The sequence below is a fragment of the Scatophagus argus genome, chromosome 5 (assembly GCF_020382885.2).
Source record: "Scatophagus argus isolate fScaArg1 chromosome 5, fScaArg1.pri, whole genome shotgun sequence".
In the NCBI taxonomy this organism is placed as follows: Eukaryota; Metazoa; Chordata; class Actinopteri; family Scatophagidae; genus Scatophagus; species Scatophagus argus.
Genome location: NC_058497.1, coordinates 17,400,184 through 17,416,950, shown reverse-complemented (window position 1 = coordinate 17,416,950; position 16,767 = coordinate 17,400,184). Strand labels below are relative to the sequence as shown.

At 38.8% G+C, this 16,767-nt stretch overlaps 3 protein-coding genes across 3 annotated transcripts; all 3 read right to left on the bottom strand.

Annotated features, from left to right (window-relative positions):
• Positions 1 to 1,160: 1,160 nt before the first annotated feature.
• Positions 1,161 to 5,281, bottom strand: LOC124059856 (extracellular calcium-sensing receptor-like). The gene is made up of 6 exons (XM_046390236.1): positions 4,935 to 5,281; positions 4,413 to 4,710; positions 3,462 to 4,256; positions 3,101 to 3,328; positions 2,776 to 2,899; positions 1,161 to 2,456 (listed from the first exon to the last, which is right to left on the bottom strand). The coding sequence occupies exons 1-6, from the start codon at positions 5,165 to 5,167 to the stop codon at positions 1,543 to 1,545; spliced, it is 2,592 nt and encodes an 863-aa protein (XP_046246192.1). The 5' UTR covers positions 5,168 to 5,281; the 3' UTR covers positions 1,161 to 1,542.
• A 532-nt stretch (positions 5,282 to 5,813) lies between these two features.
• LOC124059657 (extracellular calcium-sensing receptor-like) lies at positions 5,814 to 10,811 on the bottom strand. Its single transcript, XM_046389868.1, has 6 exons — positions 10,457 to 10,811; positions 9,938 to 10,235; positions 8,966 to 9,760; positions 8,553 to 8,780; positions 8,181 to 8,304; positions 5,814 to 7,828 (listed from the first exon to the last, which is right to left on the bottom strand). Exons 1-6 carry the CDS (start codon positions 10,720 to 10,722, stop codon positions 6,927 to 6,929), a joined length of 2,613 nt encoding a protein of 870 aa, XP_046245824.1. The 5' UTR covers positions 10,723 to 10,811; the 3' UTR covers positions 5,814 to 6,926.
• A 1,187-nt stretch (positions 10,812 to 11,998) lies between these two features.
• LOC124059656 (extracellular calcium-sensing receptor-like) lies at positions 11,999 to 16,473 on the bottom strand. Its single transcript, XM_046389866.1, has 6 exons — positions 16,068 to 16,473; positions 15,557 to 15,854; positions 14,591 to 15,376; positions 14,246 to 14,473; positions 13,932 to 14,055; positions 11,999 to 13,237 (listed from the first exon to the last, which is right to left on the bottom strand). The coding sequence occupies exons 1-6, from the start codon at positions 16,331 to 16,333 to the stop codon at positions 12,324 to 12,326; spliced, it is 2,616 nt and encodes an 871-aa protein (XP_046245822.1). The 5' UTR covers positions 16,334 to 16,473; the 3' UTR covers positions 11,999 to 12,323.
• Between the last annotated feature and the right edge of the window lie 294 nt (positions 16,474 to 16,767).

Below are 16,767 nucleotides of genomic sequence, written 5' to 3'. Positions count from 1 at the left end.
ATGCAAACCAAAAGCCTACACTGGTGTTTATATGTTTTGGAGTACAAAACATAAATACTGAACAATGATGTTTTTTCTCTGTGGACAAACCAGGTGGGTTGAAAAGAGGGATGTGCCCAAACAGAAAAGAGTTTGGGGCATTAACCTATTTTGAATATCTTAACTGTTTAATTTTGTCAGATATGTATTTTTTTGTTTGGGGGACAAAATTGTAAGTTAATATATTAATATTAAGAATGTGCAGTGAATACTTGAGCTTATAATTGCAATTGAAACAATTTAAACAATGAAAAGTCAATTCTTGATGGATGTGATGTAAAGAATAGAAAATTAAATTTATTTGGCCTTTTAGTTCTGGGGCCACTTGGGTGCAGTGCAACAAATGACACATCTCATGAAATGTTAAAATTTACATAATTTGGCAAAAAAAAAGCCAACTTCTCATTATTGAACTTAAGGCATAAAAGTCAAAACAAAACCAAAATTCAAATCAAAGATGTTTTTGTCTAAGCTAAAAAGCTAAAGAGAAGGGACCTCTTTGCCTGCATGGAATTTAACCTTTTTGAAGATTGTAACCTAAAAAATTCATGGATGTTGTGGAGAACCCCGGAATCCCGATGGCTCTTGCCCAAGGAGAGGGCAGAGGTTGAATTTGAACAAAACCTCACATCTGGGTATGAAGAGTGAGGTTTTGACGCTCATTCAAACAAAGGGTTGTAAAACCCTGGCTTCAGGCTTCTGTGAAGACATACAGGCCTCTCTGTTGTTTTAATCTCAGCATATGACATGATGTTTGATTTAACAAACAACTTGTTCTCTAGAGGTCTGTCTAGAAGTCTCGAGAAAAAGCTGAATGGATATGAACTTTGTACTTCTCCATGTAAGAATTTCCCTTCAGGGATAAATAAAGGAATTCTGATTCTGATGTCACACCACGGTGAGGCCTTGTCTTGTCTCGTCATTTCCTGTTTTATTTTGAAGAGTAACTCTCCTCACTTTTCTCGTTTCTTACCCTTCCTCATGTGTCACCAGTCTGATTGTCTTCCCTGATTACCCGATTGTGTCCACCTGTTTCCCATTACATCCATGTGTTCAAATAGTCTGCGTTTCTCTTGTCTTGTGCCAGTGTGTTTTGTCTGTGGATGTTCAGCTCAGCCTTTGTTTTGGCCACAGCCTTGTCGTTTTCTTGAGAATTCTTCCCGTTATTTGCCCCAGTTTATGAGTGAATTTTTCTAATAAGTTTCAAAGCTCAGGTTGTTTTGCTGAACATATAGTGTTTCTGAATAATATTTTGTTTTCTTTGTTTTTCCTCAGTCAGAGTGATTTTTTTTTGTTAAGAAGAAGGGGGAAGTTGTCATGGTTGAACTCCTCAGAAGACAATAAACAGAACAGAACAAGATACAAGATATTTTATTTTTTGATTATAATTTTACAAACTGTATTAAGTTTTTAAAGATAATCTTGAATCAAATCTAAATGCATAAGGATTGATATGGTTATGTGCATGAGAATGCTTTTGCCACCATATTATTCTCTTGCCGTTCAAGAAGATTTTGGTGCCCCCTTCCACATCATATTCTTTTTTGTATTCTTCTCTGGTTTCAGTAAGATAATATAACATTTTGGAATAAAAATACAAATCAGCAGCCCAAAACTTGAAGCCAGAATAGCAAATATCTCCACAGCAACACTGAACTTCCCAGGAGAGCTGACATACGCTGGGATAAAAGTGACCCATACTGCACAGAATATCAGCATGCTAAAGGTGATAAACTTAGCTTCATTGAAGTTATCAGGCAGTTTACGAGCCAGAAAAGCAAGAATAAAACATAACATGGCCAGAAGTCCGATGTACCCAAGCACAGCCCAAAAGCCTACAGCTGAGCCCAGAGCGCACTCTAAGATGATTTTGTTCTTGAACGTCTTAAAATTCTTAAAGGGAAAAGGAGGAGAAATTGTTAACCAGAGGACACATATGACAACTTGTATGACAGTGAAACCCAGAACACTGAGTTTCTGCTGTGCAGGCCCAAACCATTTCATCACATTACTACCTGGAAGTGTGGCCCTGAAGGCCATCAACACCACTATTGTTTTCCCCAGAACACAAGAGATACAGAGGACAAAGGTGATCCCAAATGCAGTGTGTCGCAGCATGCAGGACCACTCAGAGGGCCGACCAATGAAGGTCAGGGAACACAGGAAACACAGAGTCAAGGAGAAGAGCAGCAGGAAGCTCAGCTCAGAGTTGTTGGCCCTGACAACAGGAGTCTGCCTGAATTTGAAGAAAATGAATGCCACAGCAACAGTCATACATGTTCCAAATAGGGAGGCAGCAGTGAGCAGTGCTCCCATAATCTCTTCATATGATAGAAACTCTGCCTCCTTCTTTACACAGGCATCTCTTCTCTCATTTGACCAGAACTCAGAGCGGCATCGCACACAGGTGATAGAATCTGGAAGATAATATTGAAATTGGGGCGAAATTGCTGAGTATATTTGTTTTGTTTTGTGCCAATGCTGCATCAGTTCTATGACTCCAAGGTAGACACTTATTCCCAGATCACAAGTGGATGGCCTTACCAACATAGACTTTTCTGTTCTATTGTCCCACCAAAACCCACAAGCTGTGACAGATTTAGTTTTCAATACTTGTTTCAGATATGTATGATGTGATTTACTGTTGATGTAATGATATTATTTTTTGGTTTTCTTAAAAACTAATTTGTATGTAAGCATAACAACTTTTATGTTATTGTTTGTCTTGCACTTTACCTGTAATGTTGCTTATTTCCCCTTCTGCACATCTTATACAGTCATAGCAGCAGACAGGCTTTCCTTTCTGCAGAACCTTACGAGTTCCTGGAGAACATTTCTCACTGCAAACTGACAAAGGCACCTGAATATAAAAAAAAATGATGATGAGAAATCTTGTATGGACAGTCACTTTGAAAAGATGTTGTTTTTACAAGCAACAGTAATTATTTTTTTAAGAACTGCAACCAAACATGATAAAGTAACATGATAAAATGATTAAATTATATAAGTGTAATAATTCAGAGAGACTATTATTAGTTACACTGATCAGATAGTAATTTACCTTTTCTGAGTTTTGTGCCCAAATTAAAGACTTATTTTGCAGATTCAGCTGTTGGTCTGCAGGTAAAGATGCATCATAAAGACCAACTGTAACAAAGTCCACGATGCCATTTTCTGTTGGCTGCCAGTTTATAATTTCATACTTTGCTGCTGGGTCTCCATTCTCATCAAAGTAAACCTCATCTCCTTCCTTTGTTTTGAACCGAATCATTTTTATGTGCTGTAAAATCTAGAAAAAATATGCATGAATAGAAATCATTATCTGACAAACAAACCTCTGGTCTGTTGAATCAACAGCAATTTTCTTTGCTTTGGTAACTTATGTTATAAACATTGCTATCATTCCTTTGAGTTCAACTCACAGTGAATGGATCTAGCTGCAACTTTTTGTCACATTTTCTATTACAGTTGAGAATACTATGAAGTGCGTGGGCCACAGCGTATACTCCTTTATAGACATTGTAAAAGATAGGCATGAGCGACATGTCAGTGAAACTGTTTTTAACTCCAGTCAGATCTTCATTTCCAGTACATTCAATCTGATTTGCTTCTGATGAATTTGACTGCTTGAACTTGCAGCTGAATAATGTCTCCCAAAACTCTGTAAACAATTCATCACTCAGTGATCTTGGTGGCTTCACATCCAACATGAACTCTCTCATGCCGCTGACATGTGCTTTGGGGATGGACAGGCCTATGGCACCATCCAGAATGTGATGCTTATCCATGGCTGCAGTTTGGGAATCAAAGATCCAGGCCTCAGTGCCTACCCACTGGTACCCAGTCAGGTGTTGCTGAGCCAACTCATGTATTATCAGATACAACTCTGTGGTAGAGAGGAAAGCAACAATCACCTTGGAAGTGGAAGTCTTGATAATGTCAACAATCTTCTGTATTTTGTCTGGTGGGTCTGTTCTAAAGACAGACACAGAGTACTCCAGACAGATGCCCAGCTGCTGGGCAGTTTCTGTAAATGTGGCCATGCCATTATTGCCATAATCATCATTTGCTCTAATAGCTCCAACCCAAGTCCAACCAAAGTGCTTGACCAGCTGGGCCAGGGCTCTGCTCTGGTAGTAGTCACTGGGTATTGTTCTGAGGAAGGATGGGTACTTGGTTTTATCACTGAGACAAGCACACGTCGCAAAGTGGCTGATCTAAAAGAAAAAAAAGGACATTATATTTGAAGATGAAGATATATATTGCAGTTTTATGCAGCACACTATTATTTTTTATTTCATTTATTATTAATTTTTTTTTATTTATTTATTTTTTACAAATTTTTCAGTTTAAGTTTGACCAATCTTGCTCACCAGTGGGATATGAAAGGGTCCAGTGACAGTAGCTATAGCCATGCAAGGGGAGGAGAAAGTCTCTCCCATTATAGCCTGCACTTGGGCAGGTCTGGTACATGGTGCCTCAGAGGGAGCAGATACCACTTCATTACCATTAATCAAGGACAGTGCAACTCTCACACCTCTGGCAACGGAGGCACAGGCATCATAGATCTTATAGCCCAGAGAGATGCCAGGCAGTAGGTTTGTGCTGTTATTTATCTCTGTTATTGCAAAGAGCATAGCTTGGGTGTACTGGAACCCTCTGAAATTCAAACTTCATGTCAACAGATATAAGAAGTTGGAGTTTCAACCAATTTTGTTTCTTTAAATATAAACATCCACATAATAGATTAAAGCATTTGATTTTGGTAATGTACACAATGAAGTGTATTTCTTATTATTCTCAAATTGATAAACTTTTGTACCTGTCTTGTATCTGCACACACTTCCTATTACATATTTGAAATCTTAAACGTTAGTATATTTGGCACAATTTACCTGGTGCATTGAAGTGGCAGTGGTTTGTGCATGAAGGTATCCTGCCTGTTTTTCCACTTGCTATGGAAAGAGAAGATTCCGCCCAGTACAATGTCTCCATCTTTATACAGCTGGGGAAATTGTGGATCTCCTTTTTGTCTGCACACTGGCTCTTCAGGCTGAGAGAAAGATGCTACTAAAAAGAGCGCTATGAGTGCCCAGCTCCTCACTTGCCATGTCTGTGTGGACTTCATACCAGCTAATAGACTGCTAAACCACTGGATAGCATCACATGTGCTTTCATATAATGCAAACACTTGCGCTGAACAGCATAATAAATACAAACCGAATGGAGATGTTTTTCTCTGTGGACCTACAAGGTTGGGCTAAAGGAAGGTGGTCCTCCCATAAAAAAAGCGGCCTTAATTACCTGATTACCTCAGGTAATCAGATATTAAATTGTGTTTTCCCTTTTTAACATTAACATTTGAACATCATGGTGGCACAATTTAAACTTACATATATACCAATGAAGAACAAAGCCTAAGTATTCTTGAGTTATTAGGCTCACTAATATTTCCCCAAACAGTACAGTGTTGTTAAAGCTGCATATTGTTTTCTTTCTTGTAAAAATCATACAGTGAGCTTTATCACATTATAAAGGTGATATATTGCCAGTTTCATCTGTTCTCTGTCCAGTGATACAATAACTTCTGATATCACAAAGTTTGCCACAATACAATTTTGATTCAGTTTAATTCAGCGGCCTGAGAACGATATGAGATGTTATAATACATAGGCAGTTATCAAAGAAGCTGTCACCCTTTAACGTTACACTTCTGGCCATAAAAGGAAAAAAAAAACAACACATTAATTATTGCAAGCTGTTAAGTGCTTTACATTAACTTCACTAACATAAAAATATGTTAGGGGGCCAGATTTATTTACTTATTACTTTTATTTATTTATTTATCCCATTAACATTCAGGAAATAATGAGGTGAATAACATCATAAAAAAATGAATGAGCCGCAGTGTGATACCTGCCAGGTTAATTCTGAATGTCAGCTGCATGCAAGTTACGGGGTTATTGTTGACCAGGTGATGTTTCAGGTTTATTGGGTTACAGTTACACTGGTATAACTGTATGTATAGTGTGCTTTATAGTAGAACAAACTTTCTCTTGCATATGTAGTCCAATGTAGTCTTTGTTGGGCGCCCGCTGTAATTGTACAGCAGGGTTATAGTACTCTGTCTACTCGCCCGGGAAGTAATTCAATGCAGAACCGCCACTGCAAACTAGTTAAGCCCATGAAACAGTAGAATTTATTGTTAGATCACAATTTTATAAACTGCACAAATTTATCAAAATCAGGAACGAATTATTAGTTTGAGATCTCTTTGTTGTTAGAACTTAACAAAAACAACACAAAACAACATATCCTGTCATGAGCATGCCAGAGCAGGTTATCAAACTTGTGAAGCACTCTTCAGCTTTATATGTTAACATTACATTAATGTGTCACATGTGGTTGGCTTTAGCATTGACTATCAGGATGCCATGAGGCCAACTGTTTCATAAATATTTTCATAGACCTCAACTACAGCACTTAGTATTGAACAAATCACTAAAAGGTGTTGGTACACTGTCTAATAATTTACAAGAGTGTGATTAATAATTACCTTGACCTCAACCACAGAGGTATCATTTGGCATTTTCATTAGGATGTCATTAAATCGTATAATAACCAGCAGATAGTGGATGCTTAAGCAACAAATAAAGACTCTTGAATCCTGTCAAATGAAGTATTGTCAACTACATATTTATATATTTGTATTAAATGCTGTCATCTCAACATGCAATGTCACAAATGAAATTAAAAAATGGGCGAAATAATGCAAAGGTACAATGCATGTCCTCGATAAAACAAAGCTAAATGTCAACTTGATGGTGATTAACAAGTGATGTAAAACTGCAAGAGGCACCCTATTAGATTAAAATTTCAGGACGGTTTTAGTGCCCCTTTCCCATCATATTCTTTTTCGTATTCTTCTCTGGTTTCAGTAAGATAATATAACATTTTGGAATAAAAATACAAATCAGCAGCCCAAAACTTGAAGCCAGAATTGCAAATATCTCCACAGCAACACTGAACTTCCCAGGAGAGCTGACATACGCTGGGATAAAAGTGATCCATACTGCACAAAATATCAACATGCTAAAGGTGATAAATTTGGCTTCGTTGAAATTATCAGGAAGTTTCCGAGCAAGAAAAGCAAGAATAAAACACAACATGGCCAGAAGTCCGATGTACCCAAGTACAGCCCAAAAGCCTACAGCTGAGCCCAGAGCGCACTCTAAGATGATTTTGTCCTTGAAGTCTTTCAAATTTTTGAATGGAAAAGGAGGAGAAATTGTTAACCAGAAGATACATATGACAACTTGTATGACAGTGAAACCCAGAACACTGAGTTTCTGCTGTGCAGGCCCAAACCATTTCATCACATTACTACCTGGAAGTGTGGCCCTGAAGGCCATCAACACCACTATTGTTTTCCCCAGAACACAAGAGATACAGAGGACAAAGGTGATCCCAAATGCTGTGTGTCGCAGCATGCAGGACCACTCAGAGGGCCGACCGATGAAGGTCAGAGAACACAGGAAACACAGAGTCAAGGAGAAGAGCAGCAGGAAGCTCAGCTCAGAGTTGTTGGCCCTGACAATAGGAGTCTGCCTGTATCTGAAGAAAATGAATGCCACAACAGCAGTCATACATGTTCCAAACAGCGAGGCAGCAGCGAGCAGTGCTCCCATGACCTCTTCATATGATAGAAACTCTGCCTCCTTCTTTACACAGGCATCTCTTCTCTCATTTGACCAGAAGTCAGGATGGCATCGCACACAAGTGATGGAATCTGGAATATAATATTGATGCAGATATTAGACTTATTTGTTAGGCTCAGCACAGGCTCACAAGAGTCTTTGTTTGCAATTTAATAATTTATTAAGTATTACTGGAATATTAATTTATTAAAATTACTCAAATTTTCAACATACTTGAGCTGAACATACTTTTCACATAAGGGATACAATTTTGATATGTTTGCCAAAGACCCCATAGATTTATGTATCTGATTTTGGACCTATATATCAACATTTGTTTATGATGTTTCGTTCATTGATTTATGATGGTTTTTGGCTTATAAAACTTACAAACTTGGCATGTAAACATGACTCGCATTAGTCTCGCATTAAATATTACTACACCTGTAATGTTGCTTATTTCTCCCTCCGCACATCTTATACAGTCATAGCAGCAGACAGGCTTTCCTTTCTGCAGAACCTTACGAGTTCCTGGGGGACATTTCTCACTGCAAACTGACAAAGGCACCTGTGTGAACAAAATGATGATGAGAAGAACTGGATGAGGATTCACTTTTAAAAGTTGTTCTCTTTGCAAGTATGCAATAACTAACAAGTGTCATTAACAACTACAGTGATTGCCTTTGAAAGCAGTTAATAATTTTGATACAGTGAAAGCAAACATTATGATCATCAAATGTAAATATACGGTAGCTATCAGAATAATAATTTAAAAACAAATTGCAATTAGCACTTAGTGATCACATGGTAGTTTACCTCTTGTGAGTTCTGTGCCCAAATTAAAGACTTATTTTGCAGATTCAGCTGTTTGTCTGCAGGCAACGATGAATCATGAAGACCAACTGTGACAAAGTCCACGATGCCATTTTCTGTTGGCTGCCAGTTTATAATTTCATACTTTGCCGTTGGGTCTCCATTCTCATTAAAGTAAACCTCATCTCCTTCCTTTGTTTTGAACTGAATCTTTCTTATGTGCTGTAAAATCTATGAAGATATACACAAATGTAGATAATTATCTGACAAACATTGATGGCCTTTAATCACCAGAATGATAGACTGCAATAATCAACAAAAACAAAACAAACAAACAAAAAAAGATTTTAAATATGAATTATATATTTAATTATAGTGTTGTGAATGTGATTTAATATATTTTATGATTTACTTACCGTGAATGGATCTAGTTGCACCTTCTTGTTACATGTTTTATTACAGTCGAGAATGCTATGAAGTGCGTGGGCCACAGCATACACTCCCTTATAAACATTGTTAAAGATAGGCATGAGTGACATATCAGTGAAGCTGTTTTGCATTCCAGTCACATCTTCATGCCCAGTACACTCATTCTGGTTTGCTGCTGATGGCTTTGACTGTTTGAACTTACAGCTAAATAAAGTCTCCCAAAACTCTGTAAACAATTCATAACCAGATGAGTTGAGTGGCTTCACATCCAACATGAACTCTCTCATGCCACTGACATGTGCTTTGGGGATGGACAGGCCTATGGCACCATCCAGAATGTGATGCTTATCCATGGCTGCAGTTTGGGAGTCAAATATCCAGCTCTCACTGCCTACCCACTGGTGCCCAATCAAGTTATAGTGAGACAGCTCATGTATGAGCACATCCATGTCCATATGGGAGAGGAAAGCAACAATCACCTTGGAAGTTGAAGTCTTGATAATGTCAATTATCTTTTGTATTTTGTCTGGTGGATCTGTTCTAAAGAAAGACACAGAGTACTCCAGACAGATGCCCAGCTTTTGAGCAGCTTCTGTGAATATGGCCATGCCATTATTGCCATAATCATCATTTGTTCTAATGGCTCCAATCCAAGTCCAACCAAAGTGCTTGACCAACTGGGCCAGGGCTCTGCTCTGGTAGTAGTCACTGGGTATTGTTCTGAGGAAGGATGGGTACTTGGTTTTATCACTGAGACAAGCACAAGTAGCAAAGTGGCTGATCTAAAAAAAAAACAGAAATAAAAGAAAAAAAGAAATAATATTCCAAGATAAACATGTAAAATAGACATTCACACAGTACTCCAATTTTAAAACCTATTTACTATGACCAACTGAAAGAATTACAGAATAAGAATAGTTTTTCACAAATATAATTTCATTTTTACCAATCTTACCCACCAGTGGGATATGAAAAGGTCCGATGACAGTAGCTATAGCCATGCAAGGAGAGGAGGAAGTCTCTCCCATGATAGCCTGCACTTGGGCAGGTTTGGTACAAGGTGCCTCAGAGGCTGCAGATACCGCTTTGTTACCATTAGCCAAGGCCAGTGCAACCCTGACACCTCTGGCAATAGAGCCACAGACATCATAGAGCTTATAGCCCAGAGAGATGTCAGGCAATAGATCTGTATTGTTATTAATCTCCTCTATGGCAAAGAGCATAGCCTGAGCAAATTGGAACCCTCTGAAATTCAAACTTCATGCAGATAATAATAAAAATCTTGAAGGTAAACATTTTGTTTTTGAAATGGAAACAATATTGTTGTGAATGAAAGGATTTTATGGTATTTTACACAGCAACAAGGAATATTTCTTACTTTAACACTCAGTTTGTTAACATTTTTGTACGTGTCTGTGTCTATACTTACTTCTTTACAGAAAATAGAACGTTTAAAACATTTATGTGGTATAATTTACCTGATGCATTGCAGTTGCAGTGGTTTGTGTATGTAGGTATCCGTCTTCTCTTTCCAGCTGCTGTGAAAAGAGAAGATTCCCCCCAACATAATGTCTCCATCCTTAGATAGCTGGGGATTCACTGGATCTCCTATCTGCCTGCACATCAGCTCCTCAGCCTGAGAGAAAGACGCTACCAACAACAGCTGTAAAAGTGCCCAACCCTGCTCTGGCCACCTCTGTGTGGACATCATACAGTCAGAGATAGCTAAACCACTGCTTGGCATCACAAGTAAGATAAACAAAAAGCTTGAATGGGTATTTATATTCTTGGAGGTTTATAAAAAAACAAAACAAAACTAAACAGAACAGCAATGTTTTACCTTTGGAGACCCAGTGGGATAAGAAAAGGGAGGTGCCCAGTCAGAGAGATTTTTGGGCCTTTGTCTATTTTTTATTTTTTTTATTTAAATTGCAGTTTTAAACATTCATAAATGTTGCAGGATAATGATCTTGTAATTCTGAGAAAAGTAGACTTATTAGTCTCACTAAAGTGCCCCTCAACAGTACAGTTCAGTCTAACTGTTTGTGTAATGATTATCATTTGAGATGATGTCTATCAACCGTATCTGACAATACATGAACTCACCCACATATTCTCTGACTAGTTTAGTTGAAAGTGAACTACTAGCTCAACATATGCCATACAAATATTGAACAATTTATATACATCTGTAAATCATTCCTACTAGTTCAGTTTATGTTATTCAAGCACAATAATCACATGTGATCATCACACTCGATCTTTTTCCTGCTTTTCTAACTAAGCAAGCCATATCAATAAGTGTCTTGTTTTTTCTTTCCTATGTGACTCCTTGGTACTCCTTGGAAACTCATACACCATCCTCACTGTGGAATTTTGGCCCTTAAAAAATTTAAGGGTCTGTGCCATGCATGATCTGTAAATGCAAGTCATAATTAATTCACTGGCCTATGTGTTCTAGACTTTTGAGCTTCTTTTCTCAGTTCACTTTTCTGTGAACTGAGTAAATTTTGACTCATCATTGATACAACACCTTTACAAGGAGGAAGGAGGAAGCTGTCATGGTTGAACTCCTCAATTGACAATAAACGTACAAATTAAGCCTGTGAAACAAGGGATTTTATTATTACATGAATTTGTAAAATAATCTAAAATCAAATCTTAAATCCATAAAATTTGTGATTGTCATGGTTATGTGCTACATTGTATTAAATGATGTTATCTTAATAAGATATGTCAAAAATTACCACATGACAGTCTTGTAACAAATTATGATGTAAAAGTTACACCGATCAGCCACAACATTAAGACCACTAGCAGGAGAAGTGAATAACATAAATCATCTGCTTACAATGCCATGTTCTGCAGGCAAACTTTGGGTTCTGGCAATTACGTGGATGTTCTTTGACACGCGCCACCCATCTAAACATTGCAGACCAAACACATACCCCTCCCCATGGGAAAGGCGCTTCCCCACAGCGATAGTCCCCCTCCCCCAGCCGGACAAACACCATGCCACATTTAAAAAAATAGCTCAGTAATGTCTAAAGGACCACAACAACCACCTACAGACTCCCCATATCCCAACCTGATGGAGAATCTGTGGGAAGCACTGTATTAAGCCGAATCTACACTTCCACATGGAGGCCTCACCTGCATGTCAGAGAACCCAGTGGATCCAACATTCAGATGCAAGTGACCACACAATACCCCCAGAGGTCCTGTTTCCCTTTACCTGACAAATCAGCTGTTTTGGCAGAGCAAAAGGGACCTATCAAAGATCAAACTGGTGGTATTAATGTTGTGGCCGATTGGTGTATAATAGCATGAGAATGCTTTTGCTTTTCAGGAAGATTTTGTCACTCCTTTCCCCATCATGTTCTTTTTCGTATTCTTCTCTGGTTTCAGTAAGATGATATAACATTTTGGAATAAAAATACAAATCAGCAGCCCAAAACTTGAAGCCAGAATAGCAAATATCTCCACAGCAACACTGAACTTCCCAGGAGAGCTGACATACGCTGGGATAAAAGTGATCCATACTGCACAGAATATCAGCATGCTAAAGGTGATAAATTTGGCTTCATTGAAATTATCAGGCAGTTTACGAGCCAGAAAAGCGAGAATAAAACACAACATGGCCAGAAGTCCGATGTACCCAAGCACAGCCCAAAAGCCTACAGCTGAGCCCAGAGCGCACTCTAAGATGATTTTGTCCTTGAATGTTTTAAAATTATTAAAGGGAAAAGGAGGCGAAATTGTTAACCAGAGCACACATATGACAACTTGTATGACAGTGAAACCCAGAACACTGAGTCTTTGCTGTGCAGGCCCAAACCATTTCATCACATTACTACCTGGAAGTGTGGCCCTGAAGGCCATCAACACCACTATTGTTTTCCCCAGAACACAAGAGATACAGAGGACAAAGGTGATCCCAAATGCTGTGTGTCGCAGCATGCAGGACCACTCAGAGGGCCGACCGATGAAGGTCAGAGAACACAGGAAACACAGAGTCAAGGAGAAGAGCAGCAGGAAGCTCAGCTCAGAGTTGTTGGCCCTGACAATAGGAGTCTGCCTGTTTCTGAAGAAAATGAAAGCCACAACTGCAGTCATGCATGTTCCAAACAGTGAGGCAGCAGTGAGCAGTGCTCCCATGACCTCTTCATATGATAGAAACTCTGCCTCCTTCTTTACACAGGCATCTCTTCTCTCATTTGACCAGAAGTCAGGGTCACATCTCACACAGGTGACAGAATCTGGAAAATAACAATGACTCTGGTATTAGACTTAGTTGTTAAGCTCACATTTTTTTTCTCTCAAGATGATATTGTAATTACATACATTGATAGAGCCAATGTTTTACATCATGACTATTTTTTCCACTTCATGTATTTCATATGTATGTGATTTTAACTTTTGAGAAGATGATGCCGACCCAAACTGGCCCAAGGCCACCGGGGTCAGGCCACAAGTCCCTAAGCTAACAAAGTAGACAACAAAATGAAGAAGAACGGGCCTCCACAGCCTAATAGTTCACTGTTGAGCCACACCATTCAGTCCCTGAAGCAGGGTGGTACTCCTGTGGACAAGCTCAGCAGCCAACTTTGGACAGATTACAAACAAAAGGTGCTGGTTTGTGTCTTGACACCCTGGTGTGTCACAAAAGTCTACTTCCCTGCACTTACTTGCTGTAATAACTTAGCTTTAACTGGTCCCAGCTTAACTAAAGGTTCCACTGTCAGGAAAGTGTCCCCAGGCCCATGCCAGAGCTGGGTATAAGACAGCCACAGGTGATGACTTTGGGCCCAAATTGTGGATTCCATCAGTGATCAGTATTTGATCAGAATATAAATGTGTTGATTTTTGTTGTAATGATATTGAAAATGATGGAAATTCCAATTCTATTAACTATTGATCTTTTGTTTTGCCTCACATTAAGTATTACTACACCTGTGATGTTGCTTATTTCTCCCTCCGCACATCTTATACAGTCATAGCAGCAGACAGGCTTCCCTTTCTGCAGAACCTTGCGAGTTCCTGGGGGACATTTCTCACTGCAGACTGACAAAGGCACCTGCGTGAACAAAACGACAAAAAGAAAATTGTATGGGGACTCACATTGCAAATGTCTTTGCAAGCAGTTAATAGTTTTGGTACAGTGAAAGCAAACATTATGATCATCATATGCAAATATATGACAGCTATCAGAATAACTATTTAAATACAAATTGCGATTAATACTTAGTGATCACAAGGTAGTTTACCTGTTTTGAGTTCTGTGCCCAAATTAAAGACTTATTTTGCAGATTCAGCTGTTGGTCTGCAGGTAAAGACGCATCATAAAGACCAACTGTGACAAAGTCCACAATGCCATTTTCTGTTGGCTGCCAGTTTATAATTTCATACTTTGCTGCTGGGTCTCCATTCTCATCAAAGTAAACCTCATCTCCTTCCTTTGTTTTGAACCGAATCTTTCTTATGTGCTCCAAAATCTATGAAGATTTCCATCAGTCTAGATCATTATTTGAACAGAAACAAAGCACTGCAACATTTTTCAATATCTGCACCATTTTTGCTGTCATCTGAAAAGAATTTGGTAATCAACTCACCATGAATGGATCCAGCTGCTCCTTCTTGTCACATGTTTTATTACATTTGAGAATGCTATGAAGTGCGTGGGCCACAGCATACACTCCTTTATAGACATTGTAAAGGATAGGCATGAGCGACATATCAGTGAAGCTGTTCTGCAGTCCAGTCACATCTTCATTTCCAGTACACTCACTCTGATTCTCTGCTGATGATTTGAATTTGCAGCTAAATGAAGTCTCCCAAAATTCTGTAAACAATTGATTTCCAGTTGAATTGAGTGGCTTCACATCAAACATGAACTCTCTCATGCCACTGACATGTGCTTTGGGGATGGACAGGCCTATGGCACCATCCAGAATGTGATGCTTATCCAGGGTGGCAATTAGTGAATCTGAGATCCAGGCCTCAGTGCCTACCCACTGGTACCCAGTCAGGTTATGGCGAGACATCTCGTGTATTAGCATGTCTATATCCATGCTGGAAAGAAAAGTCACAATGACCTTGGAAGTGGAATCCTTAATAATGTCAATTACCTTCTGTATTTTGTCTGGTGGATCTGTTCTAAAGAAAGGCACAGAATACTCCAGACAGATGCCCAGCTGCTGGGCAGTTTCTGTAAATGTGGCCATGCCCTTATTGCCATAATCATCATTTGTTCTAACAGCTCCAACCCAAGTCCAACCAAAGTGCTTGACCAGCTGGGCCAAAGCTCTGCTCTGGTAGTAGTCACTGGGTATTGTTCTGAGGAAGGATGGGTACTTGGTTTTATCACTGAGACAAGCACAAGTAGCAAAGTGGCTGATCTAAAATAATGAAAAGAAAAAGAAGAAATGATATTCCAAGATGAAGATGTACATTATAGATTTACACAGCACTCTATCTTTTTTAATTTCTTTTCCTATGACCAGTGGAAAGAATTAAAACTGGAAATCATATATATTTTTTGTACATTTTTCAAATTTATTTTTACCAGTCTTACCCACCACTGGGATATGAAAAGGTCCGATGACAGTAGCTATAGCCATGCAAGGAGAAGATGAAGTCTCTCCCATTATAGCCTGCACTTGGGCAGGTCTGGTACATGGTGCCTCAGAGGCTGCAGATACCACTTCATTACCATTAGCCAAGGCCAGCGCTGCAGTCAGACTCCTGGCAACTGAGAAACAGACATCATAGATCTTGTAGCCCAGAGAGATGCCAGGCAACAGGTCTGTGCTGTTATTAATCTCCTCTATGGCAAAGAGCATAGCCTGGGTATACTGGACCCCTCTGAAATTGAAACTTGACATAGGCAGTATAAATAGTTGGCATTACCAAGAAAAAAAGTTTTACATAATTTATTTTTTTCTTTCTTAATTTTGACCTAAAATTTACACGATTCAAATGAAAGCATTTGATTCTTTTATTCAACAAAATTATATTATAACTAAAGTCCGTTTTTTTTATCTGTAACCTCTTTCGCTTGCAGATGTTCTAAATCTAAATATAATTTACCTGGTGCATTGCAGTGGCAGTGGTTTGTGCTTGTAGGTATCCTTTCTCTCTATCCAGCTGCTGTGGAAAGACAAGATTCCCCCCAATATAATGTCTCCATCCTTAGATAGCTGCGGATATTCTGGATCCCCTCTTCGTCTGCACACTTGCTCTTCACCCTGAGAGAAAGACACCACCATCAACAGCTGTAAGAGTACCCAGGTCTTCTCTGGCCACCTCAGTGTGGACGTCATACCACTGAAGAGCACTAAACCACTGAGCGGCATGAAATGTGAATCAAATACTTGCACTGATATTTATATATTTTGGAGCGGCATGACAGTAAAAATAGATCAGTGATGTTTTATTTTGTGAAGCTGTAAGGTGGGGCAAGAAGAGGGAGGTGCACAAAAACAGTTCTGGTCATCAGTCTTATTTTTCATATCTTAAACGTATAGGCATATTGTTATTCCAATATTTTTTCAATTTTTAATATTTGAACAGTACCCATTTTACCTTGAATTTACTCTTCAGTAACTAGTCTCTATTTGATTACATAGTTTGACAACACACACCACTATGGGCTATTCAGTTGGATTACTGTGTTCATCAGAGGTTGTAAAGTAGGCCTGTTTGCAATAATAAAATTCACAATAATGGAGTAATTACCGTAAGACTGACCATTTTAGGGTCTTCATAAGCAAGGTGGTGCAGGTAAATA